This window comes from Camponotus vicinus, unplaced genomic scaffold (genome assembly GCF_025532165.1).
Source record: "Camponotus vicinus isolate PSW18456_S1 unplaced genomic scaffold, iyCamVici1.0 SCAF_2, whole genome shotgun sequence".
Taxonomy (NCBI): Eukaryota; Metazoa; Arthropoda; class Insecta; order Hymenoptera; family Formicidae; genus Camponotus; species Camponotus vicinus.
This window is the reverse complement of record NW_028141956.1, coordinates 14,062,761-14,082,767: the sequence shown is the minus strand read 5'-3', so window position 1 is coordinate 14,082,767 and position 20,007 is coordinate 14,062,761. Positions and strand designations below refer to the sequence as shown.

The window sequence follows — 20,007 nt, the reverse complement described above, 5'->3', positions numbered from 1 at the left end:
TGAGGAATCAAAATCGCATATAGCAATCTGTCATTTCATAATGGTACCGAGAACTACATGCGCGAATTATACGTTCATAAACGTGCTGTGAATATATTGTTTGCCATGATAGATATATAATAAAATATTTTTACTAAATTTATTTTATTTAAATGTAACTGATATATTGTAAAATTGAAACATCTAAAACGCAATATTATTGCAAATATAAATAATTTATGCTTAACTGTATTTATTTGTGAACATTTATTTGTTAAATAAAACGTGAAAAAACATTAAAAATAATATGCGATAAAACAGTTAATAAAAGGTAAGTGCAATAATTTCTAAATCGTTAAAATTCTTTATCTTCTAAAATAACAGGAACATTTTATATATTTAGATAAGATAACAAATTATATGTTAAACACTTGCGAAATCTACGACGTAATTAATTAATTATTAAAGCATAAAATTAAAGAAATTGTATTATACATTTGCCTTCTAGATGAAGATCTTTCGGGAATATCTGTTACTTTGTATCTTAATCGTATTGTTCAGCGGAAATATAGGAGAAACATTTTCCCCTTACGAAGGTAATAATATTTGTATCTTATATTCAATAGCTATATTAATATATTTTATATTAAAATATCTTAAAGAATATTTATATAAAAAGCGCATTTATTAAAAAGTAATATTGAAGAATATAGCGAGTAAAAAAAAAGCATATAAAATCATATAATTATATTTTGTATGCAAACACAGTTTAATGCGTTCTTCAATAATTTTATAAAATTGTACGATATTTTATAACTATAAGCGTAAATTTTATAAATATTAGTAGAACAGAAAATTATTTAACATTTGTCGTAAAAATTTGTATTTCAGATTATTGACTCATGAAATTATATTTTATACAGGGTGACCCATTTTAACTTAGGCAGCCAAATAACTCGAAAAATAAGCAAGATAGAGAAAAATGTTTTAGACAAAAGTTGTATGGTTTCGAGGGGGCCATAAGATGGTATCATTGGTTTGACCTTGAAGAGTCATTTGAAGGTCACGTGAAGGTCACTTCAATTTTTTTAAATGGAACATCCTATATATTTTTGTACATTCTTGTAGCTCATCTCGAGAGCTTTCCAAAACACTATAATTAAGTACATTTTCGTTAAGTACTTTTTGAGTTATGAGGCTTGAAATAATTTCTTAATTTTACATAAACCGTAAAATATCTTGTAAAATATTCATTTTTCGATTACCTTACCTTAATAGTTTTATGTACAAAATAATGAGAGGAATCAATTGGTGTAAAGAAAACACATAGTTGTTTCGAAGAAAAAATATGTAATTTGCAATTAACAATTCCATATTTTTTCTTAAAAACAACTATGTGTTTTCTTTACACCAATTGATTCCTCTCATTATTTTGTACATAAAAGTATTAAGGTAAGATAATCGAAAAATGAATATTTTACAAGATATTTTACGGTTTATGTAAAATTAAGAAATTATTTCAAGCATCATAACTCAAAAAGTACTTAACGGAAAGGTACTTAATTATAGTGTTTTGGAAAGCTCTCGAAATAAGCTACAAGAATGTACAAAAATATATAGGGTATTCCATTTAAAAAAATTGAAGTGACCTTCACGTGACCTTCAAATGACTCTTCAAGGTCAAACCAATGATACCATCTTATGGCCCCCTCAAAACCATACAACTTTTGTCTAAAACATTTTTCTCTATCTTGCTTATTTTTCGAGTTATTTGGCTGCCTAAGTTAAAATGGGTCACCCTGTATATGAAACTATACGTTTATTACAAGTATTTACGATTATTACAAAAATATGTAATTTTGTAAATTTATTGTTTCATATAGATATCTGCGACAAATTGAAATATAATATAACATTTATTATTGCAGATATACATATACAAAATGTGGAATTTTCAGAATATCATGAGATATCACAAAACGATGACTATAGATTACCAATATCTATTAAACCTATTTCCTACGAAATCATGCTTGTACCAAAATTACAAGAAAATTTTACATTTGAGGGCATCGTAAAAATTACCGCTGTGGTAAAAAACGAAACTGACAAAATTACGCTACATAAAGGAAATATCCAAATCGTAAATCAATCCGTTTTATTGGAAAATAAAACTGTTAACATTGAGCAAGTTATATATGATAAAAACACTGAAAAATACACTCTTATCGTTTCCGAAATTCTTAAGAGAGAATCGCAGATACTAATTGCTTTCGATTATAACGGTATCTTGAATGATAATATGATCGGATTTTATAGAAGTTCTTACTTCGATAAAGATAATCAGATCAAGTAAGCAATATATATGTCAATTTGTAAAATCTATTTTATATTAATAAAGTTACAAAATTATAAAAAAACATAAACTAAACAAAGTATAAATATGCACATAATCTTTGAAATATCAGATCAATATAAATTCATAGAAACTCCTAATACAAATATTTTATAGGTGGCTAGCTGCGACACAGTTTCAAACCATACACGCGAGACATGCTTTCCCATGTTTCGATGAGCCAAGTTTTAAGGCAAAATTCACGATTCGCATATCAAGAGACCAAAAATATAAATGCGTCAGTAATATGCCTGTAAATAAGACTGAAAAATTGTAAGTATTAGAAAAGTGTAGAATATGCTTCATAGCTGTTAAGTTGAGTTCTGTCTTGTTTTAGTATCACTCCTAACTCATTTTTCTTCTTTTAAGGAAAGACCAGGTCTGGGATACCTTCCACGAAAGTGTCCCTATGTCCACTTATTTAGTGGCATTTGTTATTTCGGAATTTGATTTTGTTGGCTCAGAGGTATTTAATGTTTGGTCTAGGCCATCCGTCATCAATCAAACGAATTACGCTTTGAAGATTGGTACTAAAGCTTTAGAGTTACTCGGTAATATGTTTGAACAAAAATATCACCTTCCTAAAATGGACATGGTAGCTGTACCCGACTTCGCAGCCGGAGCCATGGAAAATTGGGGATTGGTGACATATCGCGAGCCTAGGATGCTATACGATGAGAAAGAATCATCGGCACCGGCACAACAGGACGTGGCTTCCGTAATTGTTCACGAGCTCACGCATATGTGGTTCGGGAACCTAGTGACACCAGAATGGTGGAACTATCTCTGGCTTAGTGAAGCATTCGCTAGATATTTTCAGTATTTTGGTACAGCGGAAGTAAGGGCAATATACAAAATATTTTATCATTATAGAATCATCAAATTTAACTTTCAAAAAAATAGATTTAGATTTAATCTGAATAATTTGTACAATTTTAATTTCGTACAATTTATATTTTGCTGTAGATTGAATATGATATTGTTAAAAATCAATAATCGATTCTTGACATCACGACACTGATAAAATATTAGAAAACAGAAATTTTATATTTACATTTCTAAAGAAATTGGATTAATACTTTTTTGTCTTTACGCCTAGATTGAAAAATCATGGAACATGAAAGAACAATTCGTGGTGGAACAGCATGAATCTGCTTTAATAGCGGACGGTCTTGAATCTTCTCGACCGATGACTCGAGAAGTTTCCAATCAATCACAACTCGAGGGAATAGGAGATTCTATCACCTATGCAAAGGGAGCTAGCATTGTTCGTATGATGAGCTTTATGTTTGGAACCAACGTCTTCGAACTCGCATTACGCGATTACATACATAATAAGTAAATGTTCCATAAGGAATTATACAATTTATTATATTTTATTTATTTCTTAGCTTTGATAAAAACTTGATTTAAGGTACAAAAACATTTAAAATTATATATATAAGGTTAAATCAATTAATTTCTAAAAGTAACTAATACAATAATGACATTAGAAAAAGAATTAGATTAACTAATATTGACACATATTAATCAATATAAATTTTTAATTAAAATATCTAGATAATAGAGATAAATTTTATATAAATAACTCTTTATTATTTTAGTATTGCATTAATATTTCTTAATGAAATCTTTGCTGATAAGAGAATAAATTATTACTATTTAATTTTAAAATTATTGGGTAATTATAAATTAGATACATATTAATGTAAATTATACATATCTACTAAAATTGATTCATATAAGGAATTTGAAAAAATGCAAAAATTTTTCCTTTCTATCAATATACAATTATTACATACATAATAAATTCTTTAGCAAAGAAGAAGGATTAGGCCATCCAGATGCTTTATGGGAGGCAATAGAAAATCGTACTCATCTACAACAATCCGCTGCAGTGAAAACAATAATGAATACTTGGACTACACAAGCTGGATACCCCGTTGTATCAGTCAATATCGATGACAAAGGCGTACTCCATATTACTCAACAACGCTTTCTTCTAAGAAACTTAAATAAAACTTCTACAAATGTCACATGGTGGGTGCCGCTTACATGGGTTACACAAACCGAACCAAATTTTAATAATACTCTTGCGAAGGTTTGGCTGTCCACTGAAAAAGATACTATAGATCTTAAAATTGATCCGAAAGAATGGGTGATATTCAACGTTCAATCATCGGGTTAGTAAAACAAATTTATAATTAAACATTTATAATGTTGGATATCGAAAAATATTGCAATTAAAATATTATAATTAAACAGTAATTATGATTAAATTGTCAAAAACGGAAAGTTAATAGTAAAATAAATATTTTAAATTAAAATATTTTATATCGACAGAAATTGCTTAAAAAATAGCTTTAATATTTATTACAGGTTTCTATCGAGTTAATTATAATTATGATGGCTGGCAGCGTATTTTCAATGTCTTAAATAGCGACAAATTCAATGAGATTCACGTATTAAATAGAGCCAGTATCGTAGACGATTTGTTAAACTTGGGTAGAGCAGGACTTCAAGATTACGAAACAGTTTTGAACGGACTAATGTATCTTAAACAGGAAACAAATTATTTGCCCTTTAAAGCAGCACTCAATGGTTTGGATTATTTAAATAAACGATTTACAGGATACGAAGAACATTCTTTATTCAAAGTTAGTCTAAGTTACTCACATCAAATATATTATGCATAATTAAATATAAAAACATTTACGATCTCTACTGTAATAGTCGTAGACTGAATTTAAAAAATTTATATAAATTTTAATATAAAAAAGAAATAGCATAAATGTAATGATAAAACAACTTTTCTTTTCATCTGATAAATGTAGCAAATCTGTAATGCTATTTTATGTTATTAGGAATACGTTCTGTCTCTTCTCCATGATAAACACAAAAAATTAGGATACGAAGATAGTACAAATGATGATAGATTAACAATTTTATTACGACGAGAAATAAACAAGTGGGTTTGCAATTTAGATGACGATGAATGTGTAACAGTTTATATGGAGAAGTTCAAACAGTGGAAAACAAATATTTCTATTCCGTAAGAATATAAATCGATCACTTTTTTTTATGTTTTTTATACAATATATATATATAACAGTAAAGTCAAGTATTTAAATTAAATACATTAATAAATACGGTAATTTTAATATTCAATAGTATTAAGCCGAATGAAAGATCTACAGCATATTGCGTTGCCGCAAGATATGGAACTTATGAAGACTGGGAATTTTTGTGGAAACAATATTTGAATTCCAATTATGTCACAGACCAAATAGTGATTATGAACGCTCTTGGATGCAGCTTGAATACCACCATTTTAGAAAAGTAGGACTCTTTACCATGAAAGTATTCTTCCTTAATATATAAAAGTATTATTACAAAATATAATTAAAGACACATCATTCATTGGAGTTAATGAGCACTCTATAAGCTCTCCTGACATTATTTACGCAACATTTTTTGATTAATTAACATAAATCTTAAGAGCAAAATATATTTTAATTAAGTATATTTATATAACTTGATAGTTAATTTGTTTGTATAATCAATCATGTGGCATAATATGGTCATGTAGTATAATCATTCATATGGCAAAAAAATAGCAGCGCGATTGATTATAATCATGTGTCTCGATATAATATCGTATTTAGAAATTAATTATTGTTAATTTTATATTCACAGGTACTTAGGATATGCCATCAGCGGTTACGCAAACAATCGAATTCGTAAACAAGACAGTACAAACGTCTTCGCTGCCGTTTATAATTCTGGTTTAACTGGCGCTGAATATATTCTTGAATTCGTTGAGAAGCATTACAAAGAAATGGAGAAATAGTAAGATCTTTTTATTATATACTACTTTTTATTTTATAATACTTTATACAAATGCGTAGAAATAGAATACAAATAATATTCGAGTCACATTTAAATCGGATAAAATGTTAATAATATATTAATACGTATCTCACCCATTATATTATATATCTTCTTAAAAATATTTTTGAGCTATGTGATACGATATGTCGATTAAATAAATAATATCATTAAACATGTAAAAAGAAAGATGACTTTGAATTGATTTTACAAGTACACTATTTTTTTTTAGTTATGGAGGCCAAAGTACAATAGCCACAATTCTCGATGGAGCTTCGCAACATTTCTCCACACCTAGATTAGTGGAAAAATTCCAAAATCTCATAAACAAGACGGAATTCGCGCCGATCTTCAAATCTTTAGAGTCTTCTTTAAGAATCGCTAGATACGAATTGGAATGGTATAAGTCCGCTTCGGTATCTATTATTCGATGGCTACGTGTACAAGAAGGGATAAAATATCGCCTACCAACGAATATAAGTCCCAAAAAATATGTCATATCCGTTACGCCTTATCTCGAAGTAGGAAATTTCACCGTCGACGGACACGTCAAGATTGAAGCCGACGTTGTACAACAGACAAAGCAAATAGTTTTGCACTCGGCGGAAATTGACAATCATACGATAACTGTGACAGCTAATCAGACAGAAGTTAAAATCGCAAGTGAAAATATCGAAAAGAAATATGATTTTTATATGATAAATCTTGATCAAGAACTACCCGTTGGAACGAAATTGATCATCGAAATCGAGTATACGAGTTACTTAAATCCATCAGAGCTTCGTGGCTTTTATAAAAGTTCGTACGTGGATGATGATGGAAAGACGAGGTAATGAATTAAACATTATTAATAATAAATATCTCTCCGATTTAAAATTTAATGAATTATTTCATGTAAATTAATAGTGAATATCATTTTGAATGTCTTTTCTGTTTTGTAAAGTAAAAGTATTAAAGGAAATTTTTAAGAAAAGTTACAATTGTCTTGAATTATCTTGAATTTAAATATCTTAAATAATCAATCTTATTTATAAATGTGACGAAAAAGACATTACAATTAAAATTTCTGTATTCGACTAATTGTATTATATTAGATGGCTTGCAACCACGCACTTAGAACCCGTTGGTGCCAGAAAAATGTTCCCTTGCTTTGATGAACCGGCACTGAAAGCACTTTTCACCGTGCAAGTTAGTGTACCATTAAATTATAATGCTGTCAGCAATATGAAATCGGAATCGATGAAAAAAGTGTACGTATAAATTTAAATATATTAGATTTCTTACTGCACGCGCTCGGAAATATAATTAAATGTTATTTATTTTTATTTTTTAATTAAGATAGTAACTTTAATTAAGATAGTTGTGTACATGATTCTCGTATTATACTATGAAGAAACATGTAGTATAAAGACACTTGGTTGTTGCAGCGATGATCGCCTATTATATACTTTCTCTGAATCAGTAAAGATGTCGACGTATCTAGTAGCGGTTGTCATTAGCGATTTTGAAATGAAATATGCGACGAATAAAACTGAATATGCCGTACTCGCGCGTCCCAACGCTATTAATCAAACGGAATACGCTGTATCCTTAATATCACCAATCGTTAATTTCTTTGAGACCAAGATGAGACAGCAATATGAAATCTCCAAACTCTACATGGTCGCACTGCCAGATTTTCCATCAGGCGCAGGGGAAAATTGGGGTCTCTTGACATACAGAGAATCGAATTTATTATACGATGAGAATCACTCTCCGATCACGAGCAGGCAGAATATCAGAAACGTGATCGCCCATGAAATTTCCCATCAATGGTTCGGAAATTTGGTCAGTCCTTTATGGTGGAAGTATTTATGGTTAAACGAAGGATTTGCCAGATACTTCGAGTATCACGTTCCTGCTCGTGTACGTAATTGATTTATTTTATTAATGTATTCTCTTAACGCTGATTTAATAACTATAAATGCGAAATAGATGTAACAAATAATTTTTCCATTGAAGAGAAGAATTTTAGAGAACAATTTTCCTATGTGTTAGATACATTAATATATGGTTTACACACAATAATATATGCTCTGATATAAATATACATATATGTTTGTATATATAATTTTTTATTTCAGTGCATTAAAATGACCATTAAAATGAAACGTTATTTTGGTCTGAAAATTTTCGTAGACATTAAATCTGTTATTTGTATATTAGGTGTTCAATGACACGACGTTGGAAGCGCAATTTGTGGTGGATGAAGTGCATTCTGCTTTCAGAGCAGACAGTTCCTATTCTATGCACGCCTTGAACTACGATGTATATAGTCCACGTGAAATTCGAAGTATATTTGATACTATCACTTATGCGAAAGGCGCCAGCATATTAAGAATGATAGAAAACTCATATGGAACTGAAATGTTCTACACGGCGTTAAGTGATTATCTTAGTAAAAGGTACATTTATAATTGTGAAAATGGCAATCTTTTTTTTTGATATTAATTGGTAAATTATATATGACAAATTAATTATAATAATGAAGAAATTATTTTTGTAATTAGCTAAATAATTGGCTTCCATTAATCACATCTCTTTAATAAGATAATGATCTAGTAATGATCTATAATGATTTCTTTTTTTATAAGAAAATAAAATCATCTATGTTAGATATGCATTTATATTCAATAATAAAAAAAATATTTAATGCTGAAAATATGAAAGAAAAAACATAAATAGAAAATAAATAAACAGAAAAGCTTATATGTTGTAGACAAACATTAATCTTAAAAGAAAAAATTATTTTTTGCATAATTTTTTAGAAAATACAATGTTGCGACATCGGAAGATTTATATGCAGCATTTCAAACACAAGTTACGAAAAAAGGTCTAAAAAACAATATCACATCCATTTTGGACACATGGGTTACTCAACCTGGCTATCCTGTTGTTCATGTCGATGTTAAAGAAGATACTGTGATTTTGAGACAAGAACGATTCTTCTTTAAGCAATATAAGGATAATTCTATTTGGCATATACCGATTACATGGGCATCAATTAATAATCGTTTAGAATATTCCAATACCATGCCAAAACAATGGTTAACAAAGAATGAAATGGAAATCAAGAATTTATCACTAGCACTCTCTATATTCAACGTGCAGCAATCTGGTAATTAAACGAGAAATATTATTAAAAACTAATACTCTCTAAAAACACAATAATTATGATAAACAAACATGCGCGCGCGCGCACACACACACGCACACACACACACCACACACACAAGATTTCAATTATTATTAATTCTTAATACATATATGTTTATTAATCCACAATGATATTTTCAAATCCACATTTATAAAATGCTCTCATTTGTTCTCAGGTTATTATCGTGTAAATTATGACGAGAAATATTGGATAAAATTATTTGATTATCTTCAAAATGATAATATTAACACAATTCATGAAATAAATCGCGCAGCATTAATTGATGATCTCATGAATTTTGCACGAGCAGATTACATCAATTATAAAATTGTCATATCAGCTTTAAGATATTTAACACGAGAAAATCATTATCTTCCCTGGCGTGCATTCTACAATAATCTGCCTTACTTGAATAACCGTTTTCGGGGACGTAGTATTGAAGAACTATATAAAGTACGTATTACAGAAAGAAAAAGAGACAAAATTATACAAAGAAGAATAATATATTTAGACATACTGATGAGAAATAGAGAGAGAGAGAGAGAGAGAGAGAAAGAGATAGTTAAATTATTAAATATTTAATTTTCTTATTTTTAAATATAAGATATTTGTTAAAAATTTTGTAAATTTTCTTCATATGGATCTACATAGATAAAAATTATATTAAAATAATCATATTATTTTAAAATTTTATATATGTATAATAATATAGTAAAAGTTTTCTCTTTTTTATTTAACATTTAATTGGCTTTTTAGTTATATATTTTGTTAATGTGCATTTTCAGATTAAATATTTTTAAACTGCAATATTTTTTTATAGTAGTCGATATTTCTATTTACTTATATTATAATTTAGAAAATAATATTTTATAATATAATATAAATAATATTCTATTAAAATAAATATTTATATATATTTATATGATATTTTCCAGAAATATTTAATATCTCTTATAGAACCGCTTTACACACAATTAGGTTTCGAAGATGGAGATTATGATGATAATCTAACTATCATGTTAAGAATGCACACTCGTAAATGGGCTTGTAAATTAAATATAGGAAATTGCAAATTCCATGCTACAAGATATTTCCAACAAAAACGATATTCAGGAACGTAAGTTTTAGTAACAAATTATAATATGTTTATTTCTCATAAAACTTGCAAAATTACTTGTAAAATACTAATATGATGATTGGCTTGCAATATATAGAAATAAATATATGAACTAAAATACATTTGATAATAACATATCAATTACACTTACAATTCATTATTTTATATATACATATTCATTATTTTACAGAATACCTCCAAATTATCGCGATGTTGTTTATTGCACAGCCATGAATGCAGATATGACAAAGAATACTTATGATTTTCTCTGGGAGGAATACTTAAATAGCAGTGTCACTACAGATAAACTTGTGATTCTTAGCTCATTGGCATGTTCGCAAAATAAAACTATTTTAGAAAAGTAAGTATATGTGGTGTCTCAAATTTTCATAATTGTCGAAAATAATTGCCGTCCATAAATTATGTATTACGTTATTTGCATATGATTATTTATATTTATATACAGTATTTTATATTAAATCATAATTCAAAGATACATTGTGTGTGTAAAAATTATTCTGCAAGATTTTTAAAAGATTATATATATATTTCTGTTTGCATCAAGGTTATTGCAGGATGCGATTACAGAGAATTCATACATACGCTACCAAGATAGCGCCAAAGTATTCTCGGATGTCTACGATGCTAGTTTAATTGGTATTGAAGTTGTCATGAATGTCATTAAAAATAATTACGATGATATACTACATAAGAAGTAAGTAAATAACTACACATGCAAAAAAAAATAATAAAAATTATATATAACTGTATGCAATATATTATATATATATATATATATATATATATATATATATATATATATATATAGACATAATTGTATGCATGTATTTGTCCTTTATGTTATATATTTATATATTTTATTTACTAAATTATCTAACATTTTTATTGTCATTTTCGATTATAGTTTTGATGATTATACCAAAATCGGAAATATAGTGAATTCTCTGGCAAGCAGATTATCTACTCTTCACCTCTATGAACAGGTGATTTTTATTGATCACACATCACACATTTCGATTAATTTTCTATTTTGCATAATAAGTGCTTAAAAACAACAATATAAAAACAATAATTTTTACAAAAGTAGTTATATAAAAGCCTGAAAAATTTTCATAAAAATAATAATTATGTAATCTTACTCAATAAAATATATTTTATTAAATATTAAACTAAATAATAAATAAAATAAACTAATAATTAAAATGAAAAATAAGATAATATAATAAAATAGTTAAATTTTATGCAAATTTTTATTAAGAAAAATCAGTTTCGAACATGTCGAGAGATATAACTAAAAATATATCTATATATCTATATATCTTATGTAGATATTATCAGATATTTTGAAACAAATTCTTTCAACAAATTGCTATTTATAAAATTCTTGATGTCATCTGATATTTATTCAGTCAAATTTATCTTTGATTCGCAGTATCAAAACTTACTGGCTTGGCTGGTTGCAAGAGAACCAGCTTTCACTAAATCTATCGATTCCTATTTGTCAACGGCGCAATACGAATTTGATTGGTACGAGAGAAAAGCGCCAACAATTTTAGAAGAATTGGACAAGCTGTTTTTACACAACAAATATCGCTTGCCTAACACACTTTATCCAGAACTATACAATGTGACTCTCAAGCCTAATATGGAGGAAAGTGTTTTTACAGGAAAAGTGCAGATATACATGAGAGTCGTAAATGATACTATACCTATAATTCTCAATTCACAAAATCTCAATATTTCAAACATAAAAGTCTTCAGAAATTATGCGGCAAACAATTATTTAAATGCCGAACCAATACAAATATTAGACTATGTAAATGAGCAACAATTTATACAACAATTAAGAATATATCTCAATTCTGAACTTAAAATTGAGGAACAGATAATGGCAGAAATTGATTTTAATGGTATTCTTAATGATGATATGCAAGGATTCTATCGCAGCTCCTATTTAGACAGTAACGGAAAACAACAGTGAGTAATAAATATTTATATTTATATAACATGTAAGTTCTATGTTAAATAAACGATAATAACTTCATTCATTAAAAAAAGAACAAGCATGCAATTTTTCGTCTCATTTTCCAGTTTCTCGAATAAAATTATAATTACGGATATTAATACCAAGATACGGATGTTGATACAAAAATAGTAATAAATAAATCATTTGCATTAAATTTTAATATTTATATTTGTTTGTTAATTTATTACAGTTGGCTAGCTACAACACAATTCCAACCTATATATGCTAGAAAAGCCTTTCCCTGCTTCGATGAGCCAGCATTCAAATCTCAGTTTATAATTAATATTGAAAGACCGAATCATTACAATGCATTAAGTAATATGCCACTAAATAAAATGTCACAATCTAAAGAGTTGAAGTAAGTGCGAGAAAAATATTTAAAAATACTTAATATAAACTTGAATATATATATATATATATGTAAATATATATTCAGGATAATGATGCAAGAGATAAGAGTCTTATAATATATAAATCTTATAATATATAAATTAATTATCTTTACATTATATATATATATATATATATATATATATATATATATATATATATATATATATATATTGCATTTGTCTACCATTTTAGGAATGATAACTATACATTGGATATATTTGACATCAGCGAAGTGAAAATGCCAACGTATCTGGTAGCATTTGTTATTTCTGAATTTAAACCTGCAGATAAGTCTGAAAAGTTTCTAAACGTATGGGGTAGATCCGAAGTCGCAAAGTATGGCAAATTTGCTCAAAATATCGCCAAAGCATTTATTGAAGAGTTGCAAAATTTCACGGATATCAAATATTCTTTGCCTAAACTGGATTTAGTAGGAATTCCTGATTTCTCGATGGGCGCGATGGAGAACTGGGGTCTTTCTACTTTCCGGTAAAATATTTTCTACTCTTAATTTAATAATCGTAGAAATATTTATATCGATTTTTGACATAAATTATTCATACTACATAAATAATATGATTTCTTTAATAGCGAATATGGGCTCTTTTATGACGAAACCGAAACCACAGCCACGTATGAAAAATACATAATAACCGTAATAGCACACGAACTTACACATATGTGGTTCGGGAATCTAGTTACTTGTGCGTGGTGGAATTACTTGTGGCTCAATGAAGGCTTCGCTCAATATTTCGAATATTTTGTGGCTGATCAGGTGTGTAAATATATTTACATCAAAAGAAAACCATATTTTTTACTCCATAAATTAGCTTGTTCAATATATGATAGATTATATGCTATTTTAAGAATTTAATAAAATTTATTGTAATTTAAATATTTTGCCCTCTTTAATGTTTTCGTTCGTAAGTTTAAGTTAGTAAAAAGAAGTCCTACTAAAAAATTGAATTTTTTAAATAATATCCGTTGCAGATATCTCTCTCTATTTGAATAAGAAATTCAATAACAATCTCGTACAATTTCTTTAGATATGGCCAGATTACCAATTCATGGATCAATTTGTGGTTTATGAGCTGCAATCTGCTTTGTTACAAGACTCTTCATCTTCACCCCATCCAATGACAAATCCCGTTGAACTACCTGAAGACATAAATAATATTTTCGACTATGTCACTTACGCAAAATGTACGTGTCACATAAAGATCTTAATGTGTGTAGTCAACATATATCTAGATATTTAACATCTAATACTAACAATTGAAAAGAATGTTTGGAGAAATAGTCTCTTTTAATTAATTTTAATATTATAATAATGTGTTTTACAACTAAAAGTATAAAATTTGTACAAAATATATAATTATATAAGTGATAAAAAATTTATTATTATTAGCTTAAAACAATTTGTAAAAACAATTTATATTATAATAATTGTATTCTTCTTCTTACAATCACAAAGTATTTTATTATTGAATCAGATTATTATGTCTCGTATATATTGATATTTGAGGTATCATATTCATATTCATATGAGTCTACTGTATAAAAAGGTTTTTTTTAATGTTCCATATTAAAATATTTATATATTTTAGCCGCCAGTATCTTACGAATGCTATTTAATACGGTGGAAGTTAGAAGTGTATCTGAGAAGTTAATACTTCGCCATTATTTGAATAAACAAATGAAATATGGTACAGCACGTCCTACAGATTTATGGGAAAGCTTCGAACAATTTGTATCAATATCACCAAACAGGAAAAAGACAAGCATCAAGGAAATAATGAATACTTGGACAAATCAACCGGGATATCCTGTCGTGAATGCTACATTAAATAATTTTATATTAACGCTTACTCAGGTAATGTCACATACTTTATATTATGTTGCCATATTTTTATCTGATTTAGAAATTCTTCAATCTAATTTAATATTATTATTTTAAATAGGAACGGTTTCTAATGAACAAAACTACCACTAACGATGAATTTTATTGGATACCGATTTATGTTGTCACATCCATGGATTCTAATAAATATATAGTTATAAATTCCACAGTATGGCTAGGACCAAATCCCGAAAATATGTTTATCAATCCCGTTAATGAATGGTTTATCGTAAATTACAAACAAACTGGGTTCTACCGTGTTAATTATGATACTTATTCATGGCAACGATTAATCAATCAACTGAATAGTCAAGGATTCGAATCTATCGATGTCTTGAATCGTGCTCAAATTATAGACGACCTCTTTAACTTAGCTCGCGCTACTTACGTAGATTACGAATTGGTGCTAAATGCATCGAAGTATTTGATCCAAGAGACAAATCACTTACCATGGAAAGCGTTCTTTAACGGCTTGTCGTATGTTTACGAACGATTTGAAGACAAGAGCGATGATCAGAACTATCTGAAGAAATTTGTGTCCCAAATAATGTCCACGATGTATAATAAAACAGGATTCGATGATCGCAAGAAGGATAAGCTTCTAGACAGATTAAATAGGGAGATGATTCTCCAATGGGCTTGTAAACTCAATAACGTGGATTGTGTTAAAAAATCTAAAGATTTATTTGCAGCTTGGCATAATAATACTCTAAGCCGGTAAAACTCCAATAAGCTTTTATAAAATTATTGAACTGATTATGACTGTAATTATTACTATTTGTTTCAATCAATTTGTAATCTCTTGCTTCTTTTTCCTTCTTTTTTCTCGTATATTAATTGTTTCTGCCTAACATAAAACAAAAGTTTCTACTTTAGAAACTATGAAATCTACATTTTGAAAATAATGTTACAAAATCATTTTGAGATAAAAAGTGTAATACAAAAAATAGAAAAAAGGAGAAGCGAAAGATTTTTAAAGATCAAGGAAAGCTATGGATATTTAAATAATTACATTTAAATAGTTTTAATTTATTATATATTTTATTATATAGATTATATAGATTATATAGATTAATAAATATATACTCTCTTGTGTGACTTTTGTAAAAATATGAATCTTATATTTTTTATTCACAGAATCCCACGTAATGCACGATCAGCAGTCTATTGTACTGCGATAAAGGAAGGAGCTACAAATGATTGGGAATTTTTGTGGAAGCAGTACCTAGAAACAAACTTTGGATCAGAAAAGAAAATTATTATAAATGCACTTGGGTGTTCCATAAACGAAACAATACTTGAAAAGTAAGTATATAAACAGAAAGTATACAAAGCTCTTTCTAAATTAATAAAAGTAGAATTATCTATTTTCCTATATCTATGTTGTGCGTGTGTGTAAAACTCATTAAAATTATAACGGTCGTAATAATTTTTAATTACTTCTATACAATCTTGCATGCTATATAATCTTACCACGCTTGATGCATTGATTCACGAAAAATTCATCACAGTTATCTATGGACGGCCATCGAAAAATACAATCCTACAAACGCTACTGTTCGCCGTCAAGATGTTTCAGCAGTATTTGCTTCCGTATATAGTGCAAGTCAACTAGGAGTGAACGTTACTCTTGACTTTTTAATAACAAATATCTTAGAAGTCTTTGCTTAGTAAGTATCACTGCAAAATATTTGATAGAATTTGAATAAAATTCGATTGCAAGTTTTTGGCAAGAAAATTCTTATATTCATACGCTTTATACGCTTTTATAGTTTCGACAATTGGGACGATGTGGTGGCTTTGTTCAATAACGTGGCATCTCATATATCGAGTTGGGATCAATATAATAAGGTACAAATATAATCAGAGAGACATTATAACATATCTTTGAAAACTCCAAAAGAGAGAAAATAATTTTTACTGATGTGTTAACATGCTAATAACTGACGTGTTATCGTTTTATTAATCATATCGATTTTTCAAATAATATATTAAATAATATATTTTTAATGAGCAATAATATATTCTTTTTTTTAGCTGAGCATGTTTGTCAAATCTTGTGTAATTTTACCTCCAGACATCAAAGTAAGATTAGCTTCTGCCGTCACTACTGCAGAAGTCAATTTGATGTGGTATAAAAGAAATAATCAAACAATTATTCAATGGATAAAAGAAGAATCTGATACTATAAATCCTAATGGTTCTACTACAATAGGATCATTGAATGTTATCTTTATGATTCTCGTTGCTTTAATATCACATTTTGTAAGCTGTTATTAAGAAATTGCAATAAATAAACTATAATAATAAATAAAGATTATTTCTTAATTTCCTACTTCACAGATTAAAAAAAATTTGACAATTTCTTTTTCAGACACTAGTTTTTTAATCAATAATATTTTCTTTGGATAATAATTTTTACTTTTCTAAAAATTAAGAATAGAAATAATATTTCTTCCCTTTCTTTATATAATATCTTCCTAATACTACTTTCTATATTTATTCTAAATTAGTATTATTTAATATTAATATTATAATAAATAATTGTATGTGTCATTTAAAAGTTATAGACCGCTGCATTTTACTGAACCCAATTATTTAAAAGCTGATATAAATATACAGAGAAATTATATCTTTGAGCTTTATATTAGTAAAAGTAATATATAAAAAAAAATATAAAAAATTATTTAATAATATTTTTCAAATCTATTTTTAATTGAATAATTAATTCAATTAATATATGTTTTTTTATTACATTTATAATTATATTTATATTAGCTGTTTGATCTCTCCTTCATGCAATATTCTATGCTTAGTTGCCGATCAGAAAATCAACCAAAAGGGGCAAGAGACAATGACCGCGCTTCTTATCTTTCGTTTTGAGCGCTCGCGCGCGGTGGTGTCAGTATCGCAGCGTGTCAATCTGTCTCTTTGTGCTGAGCAAGCAAGATTGTCTGTGTCCATTACAAATTAATAAATGTGCATATCAAACCAACAAAAAAGTGGGCTCGTGTTTTATTTTACACTCATCTCAAAGATAAACATTAGTTTTTAAATAATTGGACTCAGTAAAATACGGTCTATAACTTTTAAATGACACAATTATTTATTCTAATATTAATATTAAATAATACTAATTTAGAATAAATATAGAAAGTAATAAGAGTAACAGTTTAAAATTTAAAATTTCTACCTTTGTCGTTCTTCGATTCGTACTTATAATAAATCGCGAGAAATATACGCCTTTTGATAAAGATCTATTATCGCGATACATTTACTCGTCGGTTACCAAAAGTTGATTAACTATTAATTATAATAATCATAGCAAATTATTTTTTTATACTTATCGCGATTGTGTTTCAAAAAAGAATTCGAAATGTCTTGCATTGCTATTTTCTTTCTCGAGTCGCGCCGTTCGAATAACAATAAGACGACCAAATAATATATATCGATCTTAACAATATACCTCAATAATATATCGAGAAAAATGATAGCCAGATACAGTATGACAATTAATTTATTTCAAAATATCCAACTTTTTGTAATATAAATTTAGATATACATAAATATTTTATTTGTTGTGTCTTCTTGTATTTCAAATTAATTTTAATGTTTGGGCCAGCATTACATATAAAATCTAACGTTCATTTAAAGAATATAATTTATACTTACTGTTACTTAATCAAGAAACTGTCGAAGTATATTAATTTAATATTATCATTTTACGCTAAGGTTTCATATTTGGAGAAGATATTTCTTTTTTAAATTTGAAATTTTTTAATTACAGTTTATTAAATAATAAATAACGCGCATATGTATATGTATATCAAAGATTGAGGGAAAAAATCAGATATTATTAAATGCCATATAGTAGATTTATTAAAAAACTAAAATTTATAAAATAATATTTATTACATTATTAACTTATAAATTTAACAATTGTGTGATTGCATACATTTCGTTTTTACTACTTTATTCGTTATTAAATTAAAAATTAATAAATATAATTTTAAAAATGTAACACAATACATATATTTAAATCGCAAAAATATTATAAAAAATATTATAAGTTTTAAAAACGCAAGATTTTTAGAGTACTTTATTGCAATCTGTATTTGATTTATAAAAGAAATAATATATAAAAGAAATAATACACTATACTTATGTTTTAAATAAACAAAAAACATTATATTTTTATTAAAAATATTATATTTTAATGTATAATGAATATTAATTATAATGTGATTAAGTATACATTATACTTACAATTATAAAGATTTTTATTGCATTAATCTAGATTATTATCAATAAGTTTAGATTGATTTATGAATAGCTTATCAAATGTGCATAATATACTGATATAATTGTTGATGAGTCTTTTTCTTTCGGAGATTAATATAAATCTTTTATTTTTGTGTAATTTCTTTTCCAGTTATTTAATTAGTGAATGCAGTAGCAAATAACATTTTTGTAAGTAACAAAACGCGATAACATAATTTAAAATGAAAAATGACGTTGTTCTTCATTAAATTTATGATAAGATAATAGATGATATGATAGATAATCCAAGCAGTATCAGAAAGAGATCAAAATCGCATATAGCAATCTGTTATTTGAGAATTGTACCGAGAACTAAACGAGCGAATTATTCAGAAACATGTTGTGAATACATTCAGAAACGTGTTGTGAAAATCGAATATTGTTTACTATAATAAATTTATAATAAATTTTTTACTAAATTTATTTTATTTAAACGTGACTGATATATTAGTAAAATTGAAAGAATTCTTCTAAAACTCAATATTACTGCAAATATAATTTTTGCTTATCTTTCTTCGTAAACATTCATTTGTGAAATAAAACGTGATTTATTTATGAAAAAAAACAATAATAGTAAAATATGCGATAAAACAGTTAATAAAGTTAAGAGAAATAATTTCTAAATTATTAAAATTCTTTATCTTCTAAAAAAACAGTACTATTTTATATATTTAGATAAGATAACAAACTTTATATTAAACTCTGCGAATTCTATGGCGTAATTAATTAATTGCTGACAGAGTTTAAAATTTAAAAAAACTATATATTTGTC

At 27.2% G+C, this 20,007-nt stretch overlaps 1 protein-coding gene across 2 annotated transcripts; it reads left to right on the top strand.

Annotated features, from left to right (window-relative positions):
- Nucleotides 1–52: 52 nt before the first annotated feature.
- LOC145966102 (putative aminopeptidase-2) lies at nt 53–17,224 on the top strand. Of its 2 annotated transcripts, none has more exons than XM_083089895.1 (32): nt 53–310; nt 488–575; nt 1,938–2,331; nt 2,492–2,647; nt 2,744–3,212; nt 3,474–3,712; nt 4,193–4,557; nt 4,754–5,031; nt 5,239–5,426; nt 5,546–5,713; nt 6,071–6,223; nt 6,495–7,091; nt 7,357–7,512; nt 7,690–8,167; nt 8,468–8,706; nt 9,070–9,419; nt 9,634–9,911; nt 10,394–10,575; nt 10,766–10,936; nt 11,141–11,290; nt 11,501–11,579; nt 12,029–12,573; nt 12,813–12,980; nt 13,208–13,504; nt 13,607–13,790; nt 14,062–14,218; nt 14,623–14,888; nt 14,977–15,632; nt 16,053–16,220; nt 16,427–16,585; nt 16,688–16,766; nt 16,953–17,224. In XM_083089895.1, exons 2-32 carry the CDS (start codon nt 488–490, stop codon nt 17,193–17,195), a joined length of 8,100 nt encoding a protein of 2,699 aa, XP_082946021.1. In that variant the 5' UTR covers nt 53–310; the 3' UTR covers nt 17,196–17,224. The 2 variants fall into 2 exon arrangements, with proteins under 2 accessions (XP_082946021.1, XP_082946020.1); XM_083089894.1 differs by having other exon boundaries at nt 1,908–2,331.
- The last annotated feature ends 2,783 nt before the right edge of the window (nt 17,225–20,007 follow it).

Bases quoted from the DNA above. Each gene is read 5' to 3' on its own strand.
- LOC145966102 (XM_083089894.1), top strand. From the start codon at position 488: ATGAAGATCTTTCGGGAATATCTGTTACTTTGTATCTTAATCGTATTG. The intron at 10,576-10,765 runs GTAAGTTTTAGT...ATTATTTTACAG, and splicing joins CAAAAACGATATTCAGGAAC to AATACCTCCAAATTATCGCG. The intron at 16,586-16,687 runs GTAAGTATCACT...ACGCTTTTATAG, and splicing joins ATCTTAGAAGTCTTTGCTTA to TTTCGACAATTGGGACGATG.